This window comes from Podarcis pityusensis (genome assembly GCF_964106645.2).
Source record: "Podarcis pityusensis genome assembly, chromosome: 5".
Lineage (NCBI taxonomy): Eukaryota > Metazoa > Chordata > Lepidosauria > Squamata > Lacertidae > Podarcis > Podarcis pityusensis.
In genome coordinates this window covers 41,670,154-41,697,751 of record NC_138032.1, presented here as the reverse complement: position 1 = coordinate 41,697,751, position 27,598 = coordinate 41,670,154, and the positions used below count along the sequence as shown (strand labels likewise).

The 27,598-nt window shown below is 47.0% G+C and overlaps 1 protein-coding gene across 1 annotated transcript in view; it reads right to left on the bottom strand.

Moving 5' to 3' along the window:
* Window positions 1-20,214, bottom strand: part of HPSE2 (heparanase 2 (inactive)) — a 119,608-nt gene extending 99,394 nt beyond the window's left edge. The window contains exons 1-3 of the mRNA XM_081008429.1: window positions 19,410-20,214; window positions 18,369-18,526; window positions 2,124-2,285 (exon numbers count right to left, since the gene is read on the bottom strand). Coding sequence (XP_080864555.1) covers window positions 2,124-2,285; window positions 18,369-18,526; window positions 19,410-20,014 — 925 coding nt within the window. The 5' untranslated portion in view covers window positions 20,015-20,214. The remainder of the gene's footprint in view (window positions 1-2,123; window positions 2,286-18,368; window positions 18,527-19,409) is intronic.
* Between the last annotated feature and the right edge of the window lie 7,384 nt (window positions 20,215-27,598).

Here is a 27,598-nt window from a genome sequence, read left to right as displayed (position 1 = left end):
ACAAAAAAAGGATCAACATGTTAATGTGAGCTTCTCATATGCACAATTTTGTGTGTAATTTTGCATAACAGACATATTTTTGCAACCAGTTTTCTCTAACACATAAAAATGCAGCATTTTAGAGAAAATTGGTTGCAAAACTATGTCTGTTACACAAAATTACACACAAAACTGTGCATATGAGAAGCTCACATTTTCACTGACATATGCATTTTTAGACATGCCTCTCGCTAATGTGCATATTTTAATACACATTATACGAATGGAGAACTTCATTGCAAAATTTGGCAAAGCGAAAATTCCAATGGACAGTTGGTTCATAAGTTCAAGTATTATTTAAGGAAGTACAAATTAGGTAGCTTGTCATTAAGATTTCTCTCCCATCCCTACTGGTAACTCGATCATATTTTAATCAATGTGTGTGCGGACACGGGGACAAACAGAAGAAGACGGCTCCCCTTTATCACATACACAGCCCAACAGGACAATGACAATAATCCACCAACAGCATGCAAATCAATATGGCTAACCTGATCCAAAACACCCACCCACCTCACTCACACACGAAAACAAAGATCACCACAGCCAATCACAAGCAAACAATCACACCCTAGGCCAACCCCAACCTCTCTCACCACCAAAGGAACACAAGTGAACAACACAAGCAACGCTGACACCAAACTCTACATACATTAAATATAATAGAAACACCGCCACCCGGCCCCACCCCCATCCATCTTCCCTCTCTTCACCCCCCTTTCTTTTTTCCTTTTTTTCTTCTCCCCCTAATGCCTCAACAAATGAAACGGATTTGTAAAAATGTTACATGGGAAAAAAAATACGAGGCATTACACTTACTTCTGTAAAACAAGAAAATCCTTAATAAAATATTTATTAAAAAAAAAATCAATGTGTGTGCGGTAAAAAGCTTGCCTTTAGTTTTTTGTTGTGATAGTTTGTTCTCTGAATGATATGTCTCTCTTTGGCTTTGAATGTGGAAAGGTCAAATCTGAGTCATATACCTTTCTGGTCCCCAGATCACTATCTGAAGAATAGAGTGGCCCTTCCAGAGAAGATGACTGCCCCTGGTTTATGCCTAGGATGTGTAATAAGAGATATTTAAATTGAGGCACTCCGGTCCCAGCAGAAACCTAAGATGAGTCAGGAATATGACATATAAAGAGGTGCTGCCAGATTAACAATGATATATCTTCCTACTCACTACCAAGTCCAATTCAATTTGTTGGTGCCAGCCTTTAAAGCCCTAAATGGTTTGGGACCCAAATACCTGAAGGCAAGCCTCTCCTTGGTGGTGCCCCATTTGTGGAATTACATACCCAACTGGCACAGACATTGATATCATTTCTGCACCATATTAAAACTTACCTGTTCACTCAGGAATTTTAAATGTTTGTAAGGGAATGGTTGTTTTAGCCTATACTGCCCTTTCATAGTTGCCCCATGTGTATATATTTTTATGGGCTTATCTATTGTTTATGTATAAATTCAGTTGTTTAATGTCATACCCTGCTGCCCTGGTATCAGTTCTGATAAAGGGTAGGCTATATACACATATTTCTAAATAAATAAATACTCAAGGAACAGCTATTTTTCACTTCATTTTAAAGGGCATGTGCTAATCATTTTTCTTGTTGTTCTGGCTGCATCAAAACGCTGCTCAAAGTCACAGATCACCTCTTGCTGCTTAAATCAAATCCAGGAGTCTGTCTGTGTCCCAAGAAGCTGTTAAGCAACCCAACTCATTATTGCTGTTACAGGAGACCATCAAATAGAAGAATGAACACACTGTGGGTTTCCCTAGTATTTATTCCCCTTCTCTGACTTCTATCTTATTGGGCACAGATTTTGGTTTATGTGTAACACGGTCAGATTGTCGCTTTCTCTTGCATTCTGAAATTGGCAACATCCAAGTTGCCAGCAAAGTGAGGAGACACACTCTAGATTACATTTTAATTTGTGTAACATTTCCTGCCGACTGTGAGCTGCCATGGCTCAGGAGCCACCTGCTTTCTCTTCTCACCATGAAACAAGCAGCAATTTGTCCTACCAGAGTCTCAGCAATGAGGGCAGATCCTTGGCTCATGATGGCCTTGCAACCTTACCTGTTAGTGTGAGATTGGTGTAAGTGTTGGAAAACTGCTCCTTGAGGAGAACCAGGTGCATCTGAGCTGCCTTTTCCCTCTGTAGCTCCAACATGATGTCTGGGTGCTGGGCAATCTTGCAGCCTTTCTGTTTATCCAAGGCAATATCACTGCGAATGATGTCTGTGGTATAAAAGAACAAAAGGCTCAACAAAAAACTCACAGCTTTCAGTCCTTAGCAAAAGTCTCTACTCTTTAAGTTGAAACCAGACAAACTCGCCTGATGGGCAATGCATTCCCACCTGACCCTTGCAGGCCTGTGCTTCCTTCCAATCAATCTCCCTCAGCATCTCATGTCTCTATCAGCTTCAGACCCCTGACGGCCAGAATTTTCATTCACCATTCATGCCTTCTTTCTAATGAGAAGTTTTGCTTGGACCAAGCCTGCACAAGTTCTGAGTCACCAAGCCAAACACAGCAGCACATGGCCATTGACAACCTCATGTTTTTGCACCATGGCAGAACCTCACAACATCAGTCATACCAACAGGGGCTTAGTCATGTACACATCTCCCAGTGGGATTCATGCTATAGCCAGCCAACAGACTCTTGCTGCTGCTGCTGCTGCTGCTAAACAAAAACCAGAGTAATGTAAGAGTTTTGTAAGAGTATAAATGGCTAGAAATCTGACATTTTAAAATACAGAAACTGGTGGGAGAGTATTTCAATCGCCCTGAGATATTTTGATGAAGGGCAGTGTGTGTGTGTGTGTGTGTGTGTGAGAGAGAGAGAGAGAGAGAGAGAGAGAGAGAGAGAGAGAGAGATTTGCCAAGGCACTTCAGATACAACTGAAGAATAAGGCTGCCTGCAGCATAAAACTACTGAACTAGAGTTTATTAGCGAATTTGGGCTGAGATGGGGCATTTAGGTGTTCCATCGGCATAATAATGAAAAGCATGTTAACATGAGATGTACTGTTATAAATGGGTCGCTTTGTTGTTAGCGTGTATACATTTGACTCTGCCTAGAAATGTAAAAGACCTATTGATACCTTTTGCATTTTGGTTCTAGTATTTAAATATTTCCCCCTCTGTTCAGGTCTCTGTGTGTCTTTTGTGTGTATCTACCAAGTGAGGAAGTGGGCCCTAGTTACCTGAAAGCTTAGGCCATGATAATTTCTTAAGCTGCAGAGTGCCATAGGATTCTGTTGGTTCTGCTGCAGTAGACTAATATGGCTACCTGCCTTGACTTATAAATGGGAAATAGAACAGGATGACCCCTGCAGGACATCACAGGAAAGGTATCAGTGAATAGATGAGCAGCTTCCCATCAGCATTCCAGAGACCTTGCAGGACTAAGTGGAATCACTCAAGAGTGGTCTCACAACTTCCCATTAGGTTATATAGTCATCATGTCACAAACACTTCATGATCAATACTTGTAAAAGACCACAAATTAATGGAATAAAAGAGTGCCTGTCAAGCTGCAAGAATTTATGACCAAATGCCAATCAGTGCTGTCTCAGTCCCATGCTCAGAACAAAAGTCACAGACTGGAGGCTATCTGAAGGCAAGGTTTCTATGCGCAGCTAAGGTTTTGCCAACAGCCATATTTTTACATTCTTCCCGGAATAATTAACAGTCGCTGATGAACCTCTCAATGCTACCAGCTAGCCTGCTCAGGAAGAGAATTTAATGGCAGGCAGGGGGCTACCCACCACCAGTGAGTGAGAGGACCTCCTCCCTGCAGTGATAGATGGCGATTTAAAAGCATTCCCTTATTTGGTGCACCATGGTCAGCCCTTTCTTAAAAATTGATAATTTCTGGGCATGCCTTCATAAGGTGACATCAGGCTGCTGAAATAGAGGTGGCCCTGAAACAGCTGTACAAACTTGTTGATTGACTCTGCAGATTAAAATTATGTTTTATGCCAGCCCTCATTCTGCGTGCGTGAACCCAAAACCAGCACAATTCACATTATGCATGAAGGGCATCACTTTTACACACACACTCCTTATTCATCTGCTCATGAAGTTAAGAGAAGAGAGGGAACAAAAATCATGTGGTCTAGTTGCTAGGCAACTAGCTGAGATATTTTTCTGCCTTCCTACTTGCCTCACCCAGTATCATTTAATCCTTTAAGTTTCATGTAAATAAACAGATATGACCAGGGAATATAGAACAGCACACATATTCTAGTGTACAGCGGAACCTCATGTTACGTACCGTCCTCCTTACAAATGCTTCGGGTTATGAGCTCCACTAACCCGGAAGTAGATGTTCCTGATTGCAAACTTTGCCCAGGGATGTGAGCGGAAGTCACACACTAGCGGTGCAGTGGCAGTGGAAGACGCCGTTAGCGAAAGCACACCTCTCGTTAAGAACGGTTTCAGGTTACAAATGGACCTCCAGAACGAATTAAGTTCGTAACCGGAGGTACCACTGTATCTATAAATCATGCAAGATAAATGTGTAGCTGAGTCAGACTGAAGTATCCACTTCAAGTATCTGATTATGGGTGTCATGAAAGGCCACCAAATTGAGATAGATGAGAGAGAGAGATTAGATAGATAGATAGATAGATAGATAACACATTACTGCCAGGGATGGGAAGAGACACCTGTGAGAATTTCTGCCTCAGGTGCCAAAATAACTTGACCAGCTTTTGGTACTCTGCTCATTGACTTATAGAGGGCACCATTTGTTGCTCCATTTCAAGTGGCTGCTCCTGTTCCTTGTTTACCTTCAGCATACCCAGTAGAAAACCTGTAAGATAGGCTGATTATCATTCCCATTTCACAAAATTAGGACTCGGGAGCACTGTCTGACCCAGTCTTTCTCAACCTTGGGTCCCCAGATGTTGTTGAACTACTACTTCCACCATCCCTCACCACTTGCCCTGCTAGCTAAGAATGATGGGAGTTGTAGTCCAACAATATCTGGGGACCCAAGGTTGAGAAAGGCGTGCCTAACTAAGTTGAGTCCAGTCTATATTTTCTTTTAAAATAAAAGTTATATTCAATTCTAATGGTGGACCCATTTCAGGGAAGACAATTGGAATGCTGCAGTAACTAAGCATATAACCAGGGAGCCAGGAAATCCTTGGTTCAAATCTCAACTCAGCTCATTTGGTAGCCAAGTTCAGAAGTTCAGAATAAGAGTTTGGACTTGATATCCTGCCTTTCACTCCCCTTAAGGAATCTCAAAGTGGCCAACAATCTCCTTTGGAGAATGTTAGCCGCTTTGAGACTCCTTCGGGTAGTGATAAAGCGGGATATCAAATCCAAACTCTTCTTCTTTCCCTTCCTCCCCCACAACAAACACTCTGTGAGGTGAGTGAGGCTGAGAGACTTCGGAGAAGTGTGAGTAGCCCAAGGTCACCCAACATGTGGAGTGGGGGGGGAGCGAGCCCGGTTCACCAGATTACGAGTCCACCACTCTTAACCACTACACCATGCTGGCTCAGACACAACAGGAAGCCACAGTTTCGTATTATATGAACAAGCTGCAACAAGTCTCAGGCTGGTGCCCCTTACCTTTTCATGCATCAGGGAAGGAGACACGAAACATCCACTTCTGGTTTTAAACTGACCCCAATCTTCCATGATGTTTGAATTCAAGGATCTGTGGTTTGTTTAAGCCAGGGATAGGAACCAGTGGCCCATGGGCTGGAGCCAGCCTACAGAGACCTCTGTAGGTGCCACTACCCAATATATTGGTGGTGGCATCAAGCAAATCAAGCAGTGCTGATGCTGTCACCACATCCCTTCAGGAGCAATTTCACTCACTTACTTAAAATTCAATTATTCAACCATATAAATACAATGTTCACAAATTCCAAATAATATAAATTTCTTAATTATTTAAATTAATAGTTAATCATTAGTCTGAATACAACAATCTGCTTATGTTACTGAAATTTTCCATATCCATAAATAAACACCAATATGCTATAAAACTGTATTGTTCCTATAATAGTTTTTTTTATTATCAAAATAATCCATCCTGCCAACTCCTCCTAGGTTTTTTTTCCTTTCTTTAATCCAGTAAGTTAACTTTCCTGATTTCCCAACATTTGATATCCCAATTCATTATTGTTGGGGCTTCTCCACCACCCTTACCCCACCCCCCATTCTGAGCAATTATAATTATGACTGCAAAAAGAGGAAAAAAGTTATTATTTTTATTTATTGGATTTATAGCTCACAATTCCTCCCAAGGAGGGTAAAAGCCAGCTGAGACGGTAGAAGGAAGGAACTAGGAACAAGAAATATAGGGGGGAACAGAATATGAAGCTGGGTAAGGAAAAGGACATAAAAACCCCACCCACTTTGTCTGCTCTCATCCCATCATTTTAACGAGTTAAAACTACCTAACTGTTCTTCCAGGAAACCAGACTCTTAGCTGGTTTGCCCTTTAGCCCAAATGTGTGCATGTTTACTTGGGAATAAGTCTCACTGTTGTCAATGGGACTTACTCCCACCTAAGTGTGCAAATAGGTAAAGGTACCCCTGCCCATACGGGCCAGTCATGTCCGACTCTAGGGTTGTGCGCCCATCTCACTTAAGAGGCCGGGGGCCAGCGCTGTCCGGAGACATTTCCGGGTCACGTGGCCAGCGTGACGAAGCTGCTCTGGCGAGCCAGCACCAGCGCAGCACACGGAAACGCTGTTTACCTTCCCGCTATAAAGCGGTACCTATTTATCTACTTGCACTTAGGGGTGCTTTCGAACTGCTAGGTGGGCAGGAGCTGGGACCGAAAGACGGGAGCTCACCCCGCTGCGGGGATTCGAACCACCGACCATGCGATCGGCAAGCCCTAGGCCTGAGGTTTTACCCACAGCGCCACCCGCGTCCCACCCGTTCTTCCAGGAAACCAGACTCTTAGCTGGTTTGCCCTTTAGCCCAAATGTGTGCATGTTTACTTGGGAATAAGTCTCACTGTTGTCAATGGGACTTACTCCCACCTAAGTGTGCAAATACTGACAAAGAATTGGCCCAAGATCTCATATGAAAGATGGGGGTTGGGTTGGTGGGTTGAGCTCTGCCTAGAGCTCTTGGACTTGGTTGCAATACAGCTATGGATCACCAGGTCCTTGCTGTGAATGTTGAATCATGACTATGTGCAACCATCCTGTGTGCAGTCCTTGATACAGCAGACGGATGCAGATGGATGCAGTATGAAGGGAGCACACCCGTGTGGCAGGTGGGTGAGCTGCGGCCTACTGCAGGACACAAAATCCAGAGTTTGGGGGACTGGAAAAGCAAAGTAAAGGACTCCTCACACCATAGTGCAGAGGCACAAGGAGGCCTTCTGTAGGCAGCATGCTCCAGCCACTCTATGTTATCTCGGCATATCAGCCCAGGGTAGGTTAGAAAGCTCCCGCCTTCACAATAAGGCACAGACCAGGGGAGTTTGGAAGTTCTGTCCCATTCCAGACATGGCAGAAGAGTGCACTCTGCCCTCTGGGTTCAAAGCATCCCAAATAATTTCCCAGAGGGAGACCCCCTGTGCAGTGGGAGGAGAAATTCCAGCAGAGATTGGTACATCTCACACCCCATCCATCAGCCTTCTCTAAACTGGTATCAAGGGACAGGCGAACATCCAGCCAGTATGAGACAGAGGGAGCGTGTGAGTCCACAGAAAAGGCTTTCCTCTGTGGGTGGAGCCCTGCATTCCTTTGGGATGCCTAAAGGCCTGAGTGAATATTTCCCAAGAGCTAGAATGCCCACCACATAGCAATTGCCCAAAAATTACATTGAGGGGGGCTTTCTTTAAACTTTTCAGACTAATCCCAAATGAATTTTAAAAGAAACGTTAATTGTACCTTCTGTTTGACAAAAAACAAACAAACCCCAACACGTATGGAATTAAGTGAGGCAGGGCGACACTGGAGAGTGAGACATCCTGTAGGGATCAAACCCACTGTCTCTTGGTCATCAGACAAGAGAGCCAGTAAATTGAAAGCTGTAAAGCTTTGAAAATAGCTAGTTAAAAAGGTCATGGTCATTAAAATGGCTTCTGTGATTTCTCTCAGCTCTCTGGCCAAGTTTTTAGAAGTATTCAGTGACTAGGGTGTCTGGGCCTTGGCATAAAATCAGATAAGGTGAGTATTTTACCCCAAGGGGATTTATGCTAACTACCATAATGAAAAGCTGTTAATTGGGTGGAGCCATGGGGGCAGGGAGGATGTATTTGTTCTGGTAAATGTGTCTGTTCCTGAGCAGACTCAAAGGCTCAGAAAGTTGAATTAATCATGCAATGACAAGAAGGTTTTTTGGACCAGACTAAGTCAAATTTATCTTGGTCCTAAAACTATAATCTCTCTACTATACTCACCACTAAATTGCCTTTAAAGCACATACAATGTTGGGCTTCTTCATTCTTTAATGATTTCTTAGTTCAGCCATTTCTTCTGATATGTTAATAGGGCAACTTAAGCTAAACTAAAAATAACCAACATATAAGAAACCAAAGTAGACACAGTTTGCTTATTGCAAAACCAAGAATTGTCACAAGCAGTTGATGTGAAAGGCAGCACTTGACCTTCCTTTTACACTACAATTTATTGTGTCTTTCCTCCGTTCTTTGTTGCCTAGTTAGTTGCACTATTCAATTTCTGAAGGTAGCACAAGTTCACTAATGTAAGAACTGTCCAGCAAAAGCTAGACAAACTAGGTACCTATCCGTGCCAGATTTATGTATAGGCTAAGTAGACTGAGTGAGATAGAGTGAGATGAGCGCACAACCCTAGAGTCTGGCAAGACTGGCCCGTACGGGCAGGGGTACCTTTACCTTTAAGTAGGCTGAAGCCTGGGGTCTCTAAATCTAGGGGGCCTCACCAGCCCTCCTGCTCCCCAGTGCAGTCTCCCCTCTCCCAAAATTGTAAACCCAAGACTTCATACAAGGGCAGGGCAACACATGCCCAGCAACTATTAGACTCAGGGCTAGCCAGTGGGGCCCAATTTGAAGCAGTGGGACACAACTTGAATCTTTTTTTTGTAGGGCCCCAGTTCACAGCCAAAGTCTGCAAAATCATATAGATATAAATAAAATCCATCTAGATTGCCCTGGTGCAGGGGCCCCCTTAGGATTGGCCCGTGGGGCCCAATTTGGCTCAATTGCTCTAATTGTCAGCACTGATGAGACTGTGCAGGGGTTGGACTGATGAGCCCAGCACCTTCTAGGTCCCTAGTGTCACCATTCAGAGTACAGACTCAAGGACTTATAATGGAAATAAAGGGGGGCACTTATTGGAAATCAGTTTTGTCACCTCTTCCCCCCCCCCCCAAACCCTGAGAAAATGACCCCAGCCACCTTTTATTCACAGTCGCATAAGCACTACACTACAGCATGGCCATAAACTTGTACGTTCAACTGCTGAAATATACACCCAATATGTAGCAATGGAGATTTAAGTTACTGCTTTATGAATGAACACTGTGTTTTATGAATGGACTCTGTATTTTGTGAATTACCTAAGAGCCACTAATAGGGAGCTCTAGAATCTGACAGCTAACCAATTGGGTACTACCAAACAGCGATCCCTACTGCTGAAAGCAGGTAACCAACAGGGAATGCTTCAGCTCAGCCTTTGCACTATTGACTGAACACCCCCTGCTGTGCAGATAATGGAGAAAGCTCGTAAATTGTATCCCTTCTGGCATCCTGGCCAACTCTATTACGCTGGTGTAAACCCTGGTGCACCAGAAGCACAGAATAGCAGCAAATAAAATCCGCTCATACGTCAGCAACTGATAAGACTTGTCAACCACTTCTTCCAAAGGCTTCCTAAATTATAAAGCTCCAAAATACAGGCCAAAAGAGAGCAGGTCTGGGAAGAGCGAGGCATGCAATGGGCACCACCAGTGAAAAGACCCTGGCTCCGTGTAACTCCTGTCCTGTCATTTGATAGAGTGCCCACTTGCCCTCCTTCTTGACATGGAATGCTCTCTATTGGAGTCTCCAGGTCCAGTACAAAGACCATAAGAAGGGAGAGAAGGGACCTTGAAGTTCCCAACAGCTGTTCATCAAACAAGCAAGCACACAGGTCACCTTTGTCACAGTCAGGACACCTATGTCCTGGCCAGGCCTGCACCCAATCTTGTTTTTGTACATTCTTGTTTGTCCTCAGTAACCAAAATTATATTATCAACATATACAAGTAGAAAAGTTGTTTTCCTTCATTTGCAAGGAATCGTACAAAACCAAGTGGCACTAATAAAGAAAAGTTATTAGGCAGCAGAAGTTATTAGGCAACAGAAAGCAAACTAAAAATGCTTTTGCAGTTCATCAAAACTATCTAGCAATATCAAGTTATAGGAAAACTGGTGCTATTAACAGTAATCCTTCTAGTTGGTTAACAGGTTTGGCAACTTCCATGCACGTGACGTGTAATGCTAATTATTTGCCCCCAAGAGTTAAATGATAACTAATCAGAGGCAGCTACAGGAGAGCTATGAGATTCAGGTGAGGGTCAGATGCCTTGTCAATCCCAGCAGGTATATTAAAGGCCGACACGGCCTGCCCAGGCCAATAAATCATAATCAGAATAATCACAACCATCAGTCTGACATTTAACTCCAATGAAGGCCTGGGCAAACAGCCAAGTCTTTAGCTGGCGCCAAAAGATCAGCATCAGTGGCAGTCATATCTCTGCAGGGAGGATGTTCCAAACCAGGGCACCACCACTGAGAAGTCTCTCCCCCATGTTGCCACCAAACAAGCCTCAGGAACTAGCAGAATGGGCATGAGATGGTTGTTTGGGGGGAAAGACAAGATTATAAATGGCCACAAAAGCTGGACATTCCTTTTCCTGTGTCTGGATCTCCAGCAGTCTGCACATGCATTCTGGATCTCCAGCACTCTGAACATGCATTCTATGGCTTGGGCAGTCTCCTCTTATATACCTGCTGGGATTGACAAGGCATCTGACCCTCACCTGAATCTCATAGCTCTCCTGTAGCTGCCTCTGATTAGTTATCATTTAACTCTTGGGGGGAAAGAATTAGCATCACATGTCATGTGCAATCCCTTGGCACAGCATCATATAACCTCCACACAAGCAGATTGGAATGAATGCTCAATAAACAGTTCATCTAGAAGAGCCCTAAGAGCCTTCTGGCACCTTAAACGTGACATTTGTTCATCTACATTGAGCCACAAGGCTTTTTGTTATTTTTACACCTGTTGCCTGAAAACTGGGAAACAAAAGTTAGTTCCATAATGGCAGGCAGTGCTCCAAGAAAGCAAGCCAACAAAACTATTCCTACTCAAGAAAAATGTGGTACTTGACATGGTTTAACAATGATTGATCTGAAGGTGCAGCGGGATTTGCAATAGTGGCCAGGACAAGGCAAAGCATTGTACAGAAGGGAAGGTGTGCATTTCCCCTTCATACATTCCCACTGTTATCTGAAGGGAAGCAGAAGGCATTTCCAGAGCAGCCAGCAACAGACCCATGTTTGCAGAACAGAGTCTGTACATTAGGTTAGATGTTGTTGCAAATATGGATCTCCTCATCATATGCATCCATGCCATGGCCAGCCAATTTGTCTTGAGGGTGTTGCAAGGATCTTTGCCTCCCCTCGCCCACAAAAAAGAATGGTTCTCTGTAACACTCTGTGGGAAGAAGGTCCTGTCTGCAATTCCAAGAGCCTGTGCAGGGGAGCCAGTAAGAACACTGGGCCTGTGGGCAGGAAATCCCCCTCACCACACCTTTCTGATTTACACTGATCTCTGATACACACCACATGTGTCCCCTCCCTCCTTCCCCCATTTGCAATGGTTCTGTTCCACATTTAAGTGATGAAAAGTTAAGACCTGTGGTTACAACTTCTATGAGAAACTTCATTTTGAAGGGCTGCTACATTTCAACTTTATTGCCAGGAGGGAAAAATGGAAGAAACAAAAGGCCGCAGTCACTCAACAGCAAAGAAACCTGGGCGAAGACATTTAATAAGTGTAAGTTCCCTACCACAACTTGTTGAAATATTGACCTTTGGGCTGAGCGAACACTTATTTCTGCAAATGTTTAGTGTGAACCAACCACAGCTCTTGGTCAGAGAGGTTTTATGCTACCAATGAGAAGTTTTCTCCTTTAGCTTTTAAACTGCAGTGGCCTCAACAAAGCAAGTTTGGGTGGGAAGGAGAGAGGGAGCAGGCAGAAGTACGTATATGTGAAGCAGCTTGCAGGGGGTGGGGGCACTTTATCCGTGCCTGCAAAGAGAATCTCAGGTTTGTATCACCCCTTCCGACTGAGGTATCTGCATCAAAAAGAAGCCATAGGAGGAAAGAAAGAAACTGAGGCTGGAAGCCTCTTGTCCAGGCAGACAAGATCTCTATGAGACATCCTCTCTGTTGCCGACCTACCCGCTGAGGTCTGTCTGGGATTAATTGGCTTCCTCAGTAATGACTTATGGAAAATCTTCAGCTAACGGCCTCCTGGGTCATGCAGCCAAAGAAAGGCTGAAAGGGGTGTGTGTGCACGCACGTGGATCTTGTTACTTTCCTTTGGAATTTAAAGTCTGATTCCTCATTTGTTTTTCTCCAGACCAGAGGTTATCATCTTAATACCGAAGGTGCAGTTGACAAACCAACTCTTGCATAGTCTCTGTTAAAAGGACACTCATCCTAAAAGTCCATGAACTTAAAATTATATACATTTGCATCTCTAAATTTAGATTCTAGTGATGCACTTTTTGGATTATACTGAGAATCGGCAAGTGTGGATTATGTTGTTCCTTTAAGGCAGCAGCTCTCAAAGGGTGTGACGGGCCACACTGGAGTTGCAGGGGAGGATGGCAAATGTGGCAGGAAGATTCAAGGACAATCCATATTATATTTGGGGAATGATTCATGTTCTTATGTAGCTGCATTGTTTTATACTTTCTGGATGTCTCAAGATCACATTATAAAGTAGAATCATAGAGCTAGAAGGGACCACAAGGGTCACCTTGTCTAACTTCCTGAAATGCAGGAATATTTTTGCCCAATGTGGGGCTCAAACAGGGGTCCCATCCCTTCTGTAGATGTTTACTTGGAAGTAAATACCACTCTTACTGAATGAAGCTTATTCCCATGTAAGGAAGAGGCCATAGCTCAGTGGGAAAGGAAAAGAGTTAAATTCCCCAGCATCTCCAAATAGGGCTGGGACAGATTCCTGCCTGAAATGATGCAGAGCCACTGCTAATCGTTGTGGCTCTGGGGTCCCCTATGAGGTGCTTGTGGGCACCGTGGCATCCTCAGACACTCACTTGGGCATGCACCAAGGTTTCCCTGCCTCTCCAAGGTTCTAATTTGTGTAGTTTTTTAATTGAGAGTTGGCTTGGTTGGTTTTTTGCCTTTTTCTTGTCAGTATTTGTGGGGCTTAGCTGCTTTTTTTTGGTCTGTCTTCTTTGTTTTGGAGCATGTAGGTGTTATGCCGGGTTTTTGGTCAGGGTTGGGTGTGTTCTAAGCATCTGCAGTTCTTCTTCTGTCAAACAGTCATTTTGCAGTGTCTGCAATACTTGCTTAGATTTTGCAAATGTGCCCCAGAGCTCAAAAAAGGTTGGGGACCAGAAATTATAAGTTAGGTAGACTAATGGTCTGGTGTAAACTAAGGTAGCTTCTTACATTTCCTAAATTTGCATAGGATTGTGGCTTTAAACTGAGTAGTTATAACCTGAATATGTCAATATGTCCCCTCGATACCTCCAATTTTTAATAAACTGTGAGTTCACACCCAGAGATTGCATTTACCCTTCACTAATTAATCCAGAGTTAGCATGTCGTCTTGTACAGTGAAAGCCAGTGTATCACAGCAATGAAGAGTGTGAGCCAAAATGTCCACACACCAAATCTCAGTACTTATGCAACAGAAGTCTAGACCAGGCTTCCTCAGCCTGGTGCCTTTCAGATATTCTGAATTGCAGCTAGCATAATCCCTTATCACTGGATCTGCTGGCTAGCGGTGAGGAAAACAGAGCCCAAAACATCTGGGAAGTTGCAGAAGCTTCAACCAGGTCATCTGTCTAGGCAAGAAGAGAGGCTTAAAACCTTTGATAAATAGAAATATTAAAACTAATTACTGTTTTTCGAAAATAAGCAAGAAAGTTAATTCCCAGAGCAATGTATGTAAATAAATATTACAGGCAGATGGACTTTTGAACGTATTTCAAGATAATACTCCTATCCAAATATTACATACTATTAATTTATTGTTAGGGTGATCATTACGACATTCTTAAGTCAAGAAGGGCATATGGATGGTTTACATCAAAGTCTTCAGCTGCCAGGAATTCCCTTTGATGGGGAGTGGTTCTGATTTAATTGCTTAATTAGCAATTAGTCATTGCAGCTTTCAGCCCTGCTGAAAATAATAAATCCCAAGAAAAATGGCCAGTCTACATATATTGCTTAGAAGGAAGAAGTTAATTTGAAATCAGTATTTAGAAAAGGGACATAATGTTCATATAACTATTTAGGCTTGTGAAATAAACTCAACCACTTGGACTTTGCAGTCCAATCCTGTACAACTGTGTTCTTCTTGGGGCTTGTTCCTAAATTAAGTCTTTACAGGATTGCAGCACTAGAAAAACGTGTGAGGGCAGACCTTATGTTACCACTGTGGCACAACTACAGTGTAGTCTTTTTTGTGGCAGCAAGTCAAACTGCACAAACATTATGGGATTTCTGCTCAGTTTATAAATTGGGAGGAAAATTTGAGCGTAAGATCAATGGTTAAATGATAATAAGCAAATATACTTTGCTAGAAAAGCTGCTTCTAACAAGCCAAAGGTTAACTGAGAAAACTGGGCATTCATGGAAAACCTTTTCAGCCCTATGTGTTTACCAGCATTTATTTCAGCTACAGACATGAAGTCTTGACTCTAAGCAGATGCTAAAGTATTGAGCAAGAAGTTTACTACTGTTAAGAAAATGCCCTGTGTCTTTCCTCACTCCCAAGGATCACCCCTGAAACAGGGAGAATGAAGTACAGACTGATATTTTTCCCAAATTGTCAAGAAGTGGAGCAGAAGCACCCTGAGCTGAGTAAGTGAAGGAGAGAAGATGTGTGCTGTAAAAGGAGGTGTCTAGAGGCGTTGTGTGAATGTTCTCCTTCATTTCTGATCCAGTTATAAATTCAGTTCAGCTAACAAAAGGAGCAGGAGCTGCTGTAGTTGTGTGTCTGCTGTATATGGTTTCTGTAAGAATTACTAATCTAATGCATAGCCCTTAGTATTCATATACCACTTCTAAGTTGGTAGTGGTGGCAGAGGATCTCTCCCCCCCCACACACACAAAAAATATACAGCTTGAATTATTGAGTTCAAGAAGTGGCAAAGAAGTGGGTGGGGAAGGAAGCCATGGGCAGGCTCCTGCTAAGAGAAAGAGCAGAGTCTTGTAACATGGAGCCAGGCCTTTCTAGCATCAGACAGGCCCAAACCTGCCCCTTACTGTGTTGCTCATCTTCACCAGAAATACTCAGCTTCACCAGAAATGCTGGCATGCATTCCATTTGCCCAAACTGGTGTGATAGAACTGTTGCAGGTTCTTGAAAACCACCAGGCGTTAAAAACCAAGGATGCATATTCATCATACATTTAAAGCACATTATCTCCCACAAAGAATCCTGGGAACTTTGTTAAGGATGCTGGGAACTATTGCTCTGTGTAGGGTAAACTAAAGTTCCCAGGACACTTTGGGTGAAATAATGTCCTTTATATGTAGGATATGTGCGCAGTTCTGATTTTCTGCCTTTAAGTACTATAGGTATCACCAGAAGTAGGGAGGAGAAACAAGCAGCTTAGCCTCGCACCACCTCATTGGTAGAGTCCAACAGCTGCTTGAAGAAAATGCACTTTTTACATACAAATTGTAACTGAATCATACACTAGAAATTAAAATAAGGCTGCAGTCCCCAAGCATGCTTACAGGAAAACTAAACTCCATCAAAATCAACAGGCTCACATCAGAGAAAAGACATTGATGACAACCTGAATGTATATGAAATATACCATATTTTTTCTTTAAGAAATATAGCATGTGGGACAAAGCTCTCCCCATCCCAAAATGCACTTTGCCCCTTCCACGCTCTCCCCAATATTTTTGTGCTCTCTACCCCTTTGCACAGGTACCTCCAAGGTAAAGCACCCTGGAATCTCCAAGATAAAAATGAAGGATGAGGGAATATCGTAATCTCAGCCAGAGATAAAGGTGGGAGAGGTCAGTGTACAAATCACAGCACCAACTATACCACGGATGGCAGGGAAGGATCAGGCAAGGAAGTATCTCCATCTACCCTTGTTTCCTTGGGTTACTGTGTCCTACACTATTCTATGTCTCTCTCAACAAGCTGACTAATCCATTGAAATTGCCTGTGTTCCTGGGGAAAGATGCACTGTTTACTTCTTTGTATGTTATATCTCTTAAACTCAAAGTGTTTTGTCAAATATTCATCCAGCCCCAATTCCACAGTAGAAGAAAAGTTAAATATACAATTAATTATGAAATGGTCTAAATATAAATAAATCCTTGTGGAGAGTTTGCCTCACCCCGTCCGAGGGGTAGGTTTTGGAGGGTTGTGGATTCTGGTAGATTTTGAGACACCATACACTTTGTATGACCAACCTTTGTTGCATGGTAACCATGAGGTTTTTGTTTAGATTGCAGTATTACTTTCCATTTTTTATCTTGATATTTGCATATTCTGGATTTCTGCCTAAATCAAACACTCACAAAGTGTAATTTGTACTTCCATGTTGCTTTTAGTTTTGCCCCCTCATTCAGGGACCTGGTGTAACAACTGGCAGTAAGCAGAGGACAGGCAAACAGCATGTGGTAAATGATAGCATAATTGATAGCAACCACTTTAGGCTGCAATCCTAGACCCGCTTATTTGAGAGTAAGCACCACGGAACCAAGTGGGACTTCTGGGTAAATATAGGTAGGAGTCCACTGTTAAAAGTGAATTAAGCCACTTCATGGGTAAAGATGATTTCACTGGCCATGCTAGCTTAAAAACTGAATGTTCCTCTTTATAGGCAATGTATCTCCAATTACCAGGTAAACAAGAGGGGATGGTTTTCTCCTCCCTGCCTTGCAACTGACTGCCTACTGCTGTGGAGAGTGTGGGGATTAGCTGGGTGTCTCCTCTGATTCAGCAAAGCTACTCCTGCATTCTTACAGGTGGAATCTTCTCCTCTGCCTTTCCTCCTAGTCTTCAACTTTTTCAGACCCTCAGCCCATCTTTTACCCAAACATGGATTTGGTGACCCTTAAAAAACACACATCCAAAAAAGCTATGTATTTACCATAAATCAGGATGCAACCTAATGTGGGACCTGAACCATCAGTTGAATACCAAATTGCTCTTCTCACACATGGACCTATAGGGTGACATTCAACTAACCTTTACACAGAGTAGACCCATTAAAATTAACACACATACGTTAGTCATGTGTTAATTGATGTCCATCAATTTCAAGGAGTCTATTATGAGTAAAGTTTAGTGAAATACAACCCATGGACACAGTTTAGCAACCACTTTTAGCTCTCTTGCAAAATACACACAGAGCAAAAGGGTTAATGATGTCTGTCTGGCACAAGCCTTCCCAATGCACCATCACAAACACCAGGCTGTGTCATGCAACCATCCCAGCATATATGCCTTGATGTCCTCAACACTCTCTGGAGCCACAGTCCAAACATGCTGGCACAGAAGCAGGTGCACATCTGCAAGGAAGGTATTATTTGGGTCTGGGGTAGCAGCCCATTATCCCCTGAACTGCTTCTTGCATAAGATACCAGAGACCAAATTATCTGACCCTCGCTGCCGCCCTGCTTGGGAGCCTTAGGCATCCTTAACATCCTGCCAAACAGCACAGGAGGGCTTTTATTCACAAGTCAGGTGTAAATGTGTGAGTGAGTTGTTTTAAAGTCACCTGCATGGGATCAGCCACTGCTGGCAGCAAAAAGACCCTAATAAGCAGAGAACTTACTTTGGCCCCAGTTCACTAGGGCCACCTCCTTATCCTTATCACTAGCTCGGCGTGATAAGCCTCCTTTCCCCCATAAGAAGAGCCTGCCTCTCCTCCCCATCGCCCAATCACTGATAATGGAAGGGTTTGCCGGGGTCTGCAGAGTGAGCATCCCTCCTCCGTCTCTGGGATCGCATCCCGCCATGTCCGTCCCGTCCAGGGAATAGCGGGATCGCCGCCTCGCCCCTTTTTCCCCGCCGCTGCCCTCTCCCCGGCTTGGCCCCTGCCTGCGCTTCCGCAGCCTCACCGTCCTCGTAGTTCTTGAGGTAGTAGTCGGGTCCGGGTCCGCCTCGGCTCTTGGCCGGGTTCTTCACGTTCTGGAACTGCAAGAAGTCGGTCCTCTTGCCGGCGAAGCGGAGGAAGGCGGGCGCCAGGCCACGGGCCAGGGTCACCAGACGCCGGGAGCTGCGCGGACAAGGAGCTGCGTGAGAGAGGACGGATCCTGCGCGGCCCAGGGCCCGACCGGAGAGGCAAGCCGCGCTCGGAGCGCCGCCATCGCGCCTCCCCCGGTGTACACCGAGGGCGCCGCTAGCCCGTCAGGCCCTCAAAGGCCCCGAAGGGAAAGAGGAGGCTGCCCGGAGAAGCAAAGAAGGGCTGCGCTCCCGCACCGGCTGCCGTCGCCAAGGGACCAGAAAGCCACCCTTCGCCCCACGGAAGACTGCCCAGCCCTCCGGAGGCAGCCGGGAGAGATGCGGCTGAGAAAGGATACCTGGAGCTTGCGCTCTCCCGGCGGGCAGCGACGCGACCCTGGGACGCCCTTCTCCCTTTCCCCGCGGACCGGCTGGAGGGCAAGCCCGCCCCGTCTTGGGCATCGGCGCGGGCTCTGGAGGGATTCCTCCGGACTCTTTCCCATCAGGGCCCCGTTGATCGCGTAGGGGAGCGGTTCTCCTGACTCAAAGAAGCCCTGGAGTGGCCGCCCCCTGGGATATCGACGGTTATCAGCTTCAGATTCGCCCTTTCGGGGCTGAAACCCGCTCCAGAACCGGGCGCGGGCGGTGGGGCTTAGGCAAGCGGCAGCATTTCTCTCTCCCCCCCCCCCCTCCAGCCAGCCTTTCCGAGATGCTTTCTCCATTGCAAACATGTGCATCTTAATAGGAACCATGGCCCGGCCTCCTCCTCGCGTCCCAGCCGCGGCTCGGCGAGGCCGTGGAGGGGGGACGCGCGGAGCGCAAAGGGCGCGCTGCGGTAGCGCGCGGCAGAGCGGAGAGGGGCGCCGACGCGGGCTGGCAGGAGGGGAGCGAGCCCGTGGGGTGGGGAAGGCCAGGGAGCCGCTGCCGCCCCTCCTTACCTGAGGAAGTCCAGCCAGCCGTCGTGGAGGATGGAGGGATCCAGCTGCAGCGAGAGGAAGTTCTCGCTGGTGACGCGGAGGGGGCTCCTGGCGCTCACGTCCAGGAGGATGAGCGTCCGGCCCGGGGCGCCCTGCGGGCCAGTCCCGGCGGGAAGGCGCCTCACCCCGGCCTGCGAGGGGAGCGAGAGGTGAGCCAGCAGCGCTAGTCCAGGGGCCAAGAGGGCCAGGAAGCCGGGAGGGCCAGCGCTGGGGCAGGGCATGCTGGGCCGAGGCCGAGGGGGGCTCCCCGAATTAAGTCCCGCGCCGGGCACAGCCAGTCGCGGGCGGCTAATTGTCCGGAGTGCAAAGCGTGGGGGCGAAGCTGCCTTTTTTCCCCTGCCCCCCAATGTTTTGGTGCTGGTGGGAGAGGGGAGCTCACGCCCCTGACCAGCCTTCCCCGGGGCCGGTGCCAAGACGCCTTGTTCGCCAGCGCCGCCCCTGGAAGAGCCGCCGCCTGCGGACATTTTCGCTCTCGCAAAGGTAAAGGGGAGTCGCTCCGGGGTTAACCCTCTCGGCACGGGTTCCCCGAGGGGCCAGGCCGGCTCCCGAAGGGGGCTTGCGCGCATCCGGAGGGAGGGGGAAGGGGGAGATGGGGAGGGGATTGGCCTCCCCCCCTCCGCGCGCGCACCGGGCTTCCTTCTCTCCAACTGCCGGGTAGGAGGCCTCCCGCCGCCGCCGTTGCTAACAGTCTCGCTACAAAAAGGTGGCTTGGCAAGAGCAGCCCAACCGGAGGCGAATAATGGGAACCCCCTGACCGTCGTTGCCTCGTCTCTCCCCAGCCCCGACGCGGAAACCTCGCGCAAGAGTAGCCCAAGAGATGGGTAGGTAAGCAGGGGTCTGTCTCTGCGTTCACACAATTTTTTCCGCCGGCCTTTGGCTCTGGACAGTCAAAAATCTGGGGGCTGGAGGAGAGCAGGGGTGCCCTGCAGCTCCACCAACACCCCACCCTACCCCACTGCCAGCCTTTGCCTTCGGTGCTGAGACTGGCGTGGACGAAAGGAGGAAGTCCCGGCGCTCCCGGGAGGAGAAAAAGGGAAAAGAATCCGAGCCCGGACGCAGCGCGGGTGAGTCGTTCCCGGGAGGATGGTTTTCATCTATGGGTAACGCGGCATCTCCCGGACGGGAGAAGAGATCTCTCTCCCTTCTGCTACGTTTTCGGTGGAGGGGCCTTACCCCGGCCAAGGGAATCTCCCCCACCCACCCCGCAACGGACCGGGGATCCTGTGACCCTCCACATGTTGTAGGTCTCCAACTACCGCCGCTCCTTACCGCTAGACACGCTGGCCGGGGGCTAATGGGCGATGGACTGTGGGAGGGAGAGAGACAGGTTCTCCATCCGTTTGCTTAGGGATGAGCCAGAGGGCAGGCGGGAGGTGCTTCCCTTTGAATCGGAGTTTTTTGCATTTGCGGGGTGGGGGCCTAAGAGAGAGGGGGTGTCACAGGGCCATTTATTAATCCAGCTGTAACCCCTATTTGACTGAAGGGTCTTTCTCTCCCCTCTCTCTGTCAAACTACGCGCGGCGACTTCACTTGGGCTGTTTTCGCGCCCTGTTTCTGCGTGAAAGCCGCCAGTTCAACGCCGCGGAAGTGACTTGCGAGTAAACGTGCCCGAGGTTGCAGGAATGCGATCTCGTGCTTAGCACTCCGGTGGAAACCGAGTCCAGAAGGGGCGACTTTACTGCCAAAGAAATGCATATTGCTCGAGCATTGGCCAAGAGCTGATCCCGGTCGCCCGGGACCGCGCGCCACAGGATTTGTCCCGGCTTGGAACGGCTTAGTCCCAGAGTGCGGGAATATATATTTTAAGCAGAGTAACCCATTTAAGCAATGCAATCCTTCTTTATGTCTGAGTCTCGTTCCTTTCCTGGAAAGGAAAACCCGGGTAAAACAAAAGGGATGCAGAACACAAACACACACAGCCCACCCGCCCTCCAACTCTTCAGTTGTCTTAGTGGGAGTGCAAAAGGCCAGGTCGGTTTGGCAAGGAGACTGGCTCGATTTATTGCCTCCCGGGAGTTGCTGTTTCTCGGTGAAGTCCGTCACATTTCTTCTGTAGTCAGCCTTGCGGACCTCGATAGATTGGAGCCCTGCTATGGAGACCGAGCGATCTCCAAGCCTCGTTTTAAACATTTATAGGGGAGGGTTAGCCTCAGTCCTCCTCTGGGTTTCCTTGGTATGCGAAGAGCTCCCAGATGGTGTGTCCAACTGGCTCTTTGCACTTTCCCGGTGTTCGAAAACAAGTTTCACTAGGAGCACTGTCGTTGTGTGCGCACGCTGGAGATAATAGTTCTTGTTGTTCTTTTACACTGCAGAAGGTTTTTATTTAAGTCGTAAGACTCGCTGGTTGTGAATGAAATCTCCAGGAGTTTCGGATCTCACCCCAGCCGTGCCGGATTCTGCGCCTTCTAATTTGGAAGTGTGCCCCTTGAGGCTTACACTCCCAAGTAAGTGTGTGTAAGATCGCGGCCCCACAAGGCTTTTGAGCAAATCCGCGCGCGGTTTTTGTATCGCCTTTATCCCACCGCAGAAATATCAACTGATGGACAACTTGTCCTTGATCTCAGGAGAGCGACCTTCTCATGAAATCAGAATGTCTCCAAATGATCCAAGTCCTGCTTGTGCGAACATGCTGTCGGGATGTGCGAGCTGTGGGTGCAACTCTGCCTTCGGAGATGCCCAGTTGGACTTGGGGTTGGGGGAAACGGCTTTGAGCTTTAAAATGTTCAGGATGGTAGAGGTGCTGCGTAAAATTGCTGTTTGGAATCACGAAGATGGAAGAACTTAGTCCTGGCGCTGACAAAAGACTACCGGAGAAATAGATTAGATCTTGGGGCGGTGGAGGGGGGGGATTAGGCTGGGCCCTTGGTTTGCAAGAAAATAACGGTGGACATGGACAATTTCCTCTCCTCGTTCACGAGTATTTATGCTCAAGTTGACACTACTGCAGAACTTTCCAAATTCACAACAGTAGCCTGAGGGGGTCATCGAGCCCAGTAGCCTGTCTTTGACAGTGTCCAGAGCCAGATGCGCCAGGAAGCGCTTTCAAAGGAGGGGGCGGTGAGAGGAGGGGGGTATTCCCATCACGGCTGGCCTCTGTAAATGTAAGCAATATCAGAAATGCTACGCATATATTCATATTAAAGGGCATCAGACCCAAAGAAAAATTAAAAAGTGGTTCCTTTCAAGGCACGGCTCACCTGGGAAACTCTCTTTTAAAGAACCATGTGCGAAGTGCAGTTTGCCAAGGGTGCTGGGAACTGTAGCTCTGTGGGTGGGGTGGGGATAAACTACAGGATCCCCAGGACTCTTGCAGAATGGGTTTTTAATATATGGCCTGTACGCAGCCTGAACCACTGTTTTACGTCCTGTAAGCCTGATGCCCTGTAATATAAATACATACATTTAACATAGGAATTATCAGCAAACGTTCCCTTGAGACTCTAATGTTTAAGGCAAGGGGTGCCTAATATCTCAAGTTTCCATAGTCTAAAACTGGGCCTTGCGAGAAGCAACGATCAGATCTGTTTCAAGCTTGATGCCTTCGGATATAAATGGGGCAGTTTCTTTTCAGGTATTCCTGGTTTTGTGCGGTTCATACACATCCTTCCTTTGTTCTCTTCTTTTTTTTCAAAGATGAAGTGTTTAAACCTTTGCTTGTGACCAAATAATTCTGATTGAGCTTCTCTTTACCGCCTTAAAAACAACTGGGAGAGCAGAAATATACTATTCAGGGCTCGAGGCGTAATGGTATGAAGGTGAACTTCTTTTCAACGGCCCCTTTGCACTAAGAAAGACCCATTGTACATTAGATAACCCGGCCGTCGTGCATCCGACGAAGTGACGCGCAGGAAAGCAAATGCCACTCTCAAGTCTTGTCCTCTTCAAGGAAAGGACAGGGCTCTTTGTTGTTTCCGCTGCAGTAGACTTAACGCACTACCCGCGCTCGGAAGTCTAACGTGATGTTTATTCTTTGGGCTGGGGAGCTACAGTCTCTTGGACCGTCATTTCGACGGATCTCCCCAGAATGGTGGCTCCTGGCTGTTGTGGTTTCAAGGGGCGATTGTGGCCGCGTGTTTATTCAGAAGGAAGTGCCACTGTTTTCAGCGGGGCTCTCATCTGCCACCTCAGTCAGGTTCCCATTACACTTGTTGGGGAACAAAGGTGCGCTAGGCGCTGCGTTCCACTTACCTCCCAAGACAGTGGAGGGGACTGCGATCCTAAGCACATTTTCCACAGGAAGAAAAACAATATGATTTTTTTTTAGGACTGGGATGAAATGCTGGATGAAATACTCACAGGGTGTATGAAGCTGGCTCTGCATAAGTGCAATTGCTTCCCGAACCCTCAAAACCTTGTGTAAAACCTACTGAAATCAACGACCCTTGCCTTCATTTTTAGATTTTATTCTGTTCTTTGGCCATCTCTCCTCCCAAGTAGTAGTAAATCCCATCTGCTGTTTCGTTGCTTGCGTTCCTTAGCACCGAGGGCGACTGGTCTTTGCAGTGCAAGCCCACGCGTGTCTACTCAGAAGTAAGCACCACTGATGTCAACGGGACTTACTTCCAGGTACCAGATAAGATCACCGCCTCAGTCTGCTTTAGATTTAGCTGCTTTAGCTGCTTTAAATGACTTGATAACCTGCAAATCTTGTCACATTCTTACTTCCTTTTTCAGGCCATTAATGAATACATATTTTTTGTTTTTAAAAAGCTCCTGGTGAATTCACCGTTCATGCCTGACCAGTCTTGGCTTCCTATATTTTATCCAGCTGGGGAATCCAGAAAAATTCGTGCTCCCTTCGTGTCATGATTTTTAGGTGCTTTCCTAAGGTTTTGTTTGTTTGATTTTTTTTAATTCATTTTTTGCTTTTGCTTTCCATGAGGAACGGAGTTAACGGGGTGCTTTTGAACAACTTGAGGATGAACAAAGTCTCTCTTATCCATTTTTATGACACTGTTATGGGAGGGGGAATAATTACAGTGCAATGCTAGTCTAGACGTATCTAATCAGAAGTCCCATGGAGCTCAATGGGCAGGCGGGTACAGGACTGAAGTTTTATAATTCCTAAATGAAATGTTTTTGCTTGGGTGATCTGTGAGGAATCTCCATGGCCCCCGTTTACTCAGTCTGGACTCTCCAGTTTGTGATTCATGTCCTCAGAATTCGGAATTTGTCATTCATTATTTTGATATTTCTCTAACTGGTAACACATGCTCCAAGGCCAAAACCTCTAAGTAGAGGAATATATAAAAATAATAATAAACTGCAAATTGGGAAGTCGGGATTTAACCCCCTATAATGGGATGTTGCAAACTGAGTCGATGGCATTTCCAAATGAGATGTTGCAGACATAAATATCGAGGGTGGAGTGGGTGTCTGGAAACCTGGGTTTTGTTTTGTTTTTTAAAAACGTATTTTCGCATGGACAGATGTTTAGCAGAGGGACGAAGTGCTGACGTTGGCTGCTTTGCAAATGAGGCTGGAGTCTCCAGGAAAACCCTGGAAAGCAGAATCCTGAATTCCCAGCCTAACCCCTCGCTGGAATCATGAGATCCCGTATAAGGGCATTTCCACCGAGTTTATAGTCAGGCAAAATCCCCAGTGGGTGTGGGACTGGGCAGCACGGGTTGCCAGCGGGCAGGCTGATGTATCTAAGCTGAATCTCCTCAGCCATTGTTCGAGGTGAAAGGAAAGGATAGCCAGGTGCGAAGTTCTTTCTCCCAAATACCCCCCTTTGTCGCATCCGCAGCGGTGCCCTCGCCCCATCCATCCTTCCTTAATGGAATCCTCGTCGAAAGCAGGCATTGCCAAGAGAACTAGCCGGCAGGGGGCGCACTGCACGGAGCCTCTGGCTTTCGGAAGGCCTTTTAGTACAAAACAGACGGCAACCAAGAGCTTGATGGTGTTCAACGAGCGCCTCCTGGTGGCCGAAAGCCCGATGCGTTGCCATTTAGGGCATGAACTTGGAATACTTAGCATTCCGGTCCATCCTTCGGAGCGCCCCTTCTGCAGGGCTAGGAAGAGAAGGGAAGATCCGTCAAACAATGCTACTCTAACCAAAATAAAAAAAATCCTTCCAGTAGCACCTTTAAGACCAACTAAGTTAGTTCTTGGTATGAGCTTTCGTGTGCAAGCACACTTCTTCTTTTGCACACGAAAGCTCATACCAAGAACTAACTTAGTTGGTCTTAAAGGTGCTACTGGAAGGATTTTTTTTATTTTGACTATGGCAGACCAACACGGCTACCTATCTGTTACTCTAACCAAGACACTCTGGCCTTGGCCAGCCACATTTTTAAAAGGCGGGGGGCACAATTTAGATTGGTCGAAAAAGAAAATCCCCAAACAGCAGGTGCCTGGCTTCGCTGGGTAAGCCCAGCTGACTCCTTGCTCGGTTCCAGGAAGCGCCATCTCTTGATATCTCTGTTCACAAGGACGGCGCAAGAAGACACCTCGCCAAACAGCCCTACGCCAAACAGCAAAATAGCACACACGTACAGCCAGGCCAGCCAAGTAATTTGGGCATCCGGGACAGAAATACCTTTCCGTTTCCCTGGCAGCAGAGATACAATTATCCTTAAGTCAGTTAAATTTGCTGCCCTTCCATGACACCCAGTTTCAGCTGCCTGAGGCTGGCCCCGTCTAGGTGATGACACGTTTAAGACTCCGCGGTAAAGCGTCGCGTTTGGTGCGATGTGAAAAGGAGGAATAGACACTACCGTGTGTGAACTAGCCCCATCCCGCTGCGTTTACATTCCCAGGAACTGCCAGGGGAAATCCGTCCCCGTTGTATAACCGCAGGGCACCGGCTTCCTGGAAGGTAGCCTGCTGTCCTTTACGCAAGGGAGTAAACGAATGCGCGACAGGGTAACAAACCCCCTTGGCACATTCCTTCAGTAAAACTTCATTTTACTGCATTTATACCCCCCTTTTTTTCTCTAAGGAGCTCAAAGTGGCGTACATGGTTCTTCTCCCCCTCCTCATTTAATCCCCACAACAACCCTGTGAGGTAGGTTAGGAAGAAAGGCAGTGACTGACCCAAAGTGAGCTTCATGACCAAATGGGAGTTTGAACTCAGGTCTTCCAGGTCCTAGCTAGCGCTCTAACCACTGTACAACGCTGCCTCCCAAACGATCACCGTCCTGCGTTTGAGAATGGTACAAATACCGGATAGCCCGTTTTCACACCCGTCAAGATCAAAGGGGGAGCCTTTTCCAACGGGAATGATCTAAAAGCCTGTGGTCCTCTAGAGAGGTTGCTGGACCAAAGCTCCGCAGGTCGTGCTGGCTGGGGCTGATGGGAATTGGAGTCCTCCCTAAACGACTGCTCTTTGCCCTTCTGCCTGCAAAAGCCCAGACTTAGAAATGTCTTTTCTAACCCTCACCTACTGCTCCCTCCGTTAACTTGGGCATGTTGCCTATACCGTCGGGTTTTTAGGGGGGAATCTTGGGAAACTGAACAAGAGTTTGGGTATCACGGGGGGGGGGGCGAAATACCGGAGTTTGACCCGAACTCTATAGGTCTCTTGCCCCTTCTCCCGTCTGTCCACCCCCCTTCCGCTGCAGACCCTCGTGGGACTCAAATCGAATCGACTTTAGCAACTTTAGACAGCTCGATTTGTCTGAAATCTCTCCACTTAGCAGCGCTCGGGAGATCAATTACCGGGCCAGGAAAACAGCATGAAATCCCATTTCCAACGGGATTGCCTTTGCAGAGAGAATCAGGCGTACCGCTGAGCAGAAACAATTAACCCGCGCCTCGAATCCGACGGCCCGATTTCACGCTTCGAATTGGAGGAGGGCGCGCAAAAACTTGCGGGCGGATATTGGAGGAAGGGTCATGCAGGACAGAGAACAACGGGCCTGGGGAAGCCGAGCAAGGGGGACACGGTAAGCCATCGGGGGCCCCAAGCCTGAGAGCGACGGGGATGGGAACCCGAAGACACCTCCTGGGACTCAGACGGAACCTCCTGGTCATTTGCCTCTGGGAGAGCGAGCCGGAGGAGCTGGCCTCCTTCAAAAGCGCCTTTCGCAGACTTTGTATGCTCCGTCGAAGAACATTTTTAGTCAATGGCTCCAGAAAGGGAAGGGAAGAAGTGGCTGATCCGCTGCCGGAATCCAGCCGGCCAGAACATATGCGTATCTTGCCCG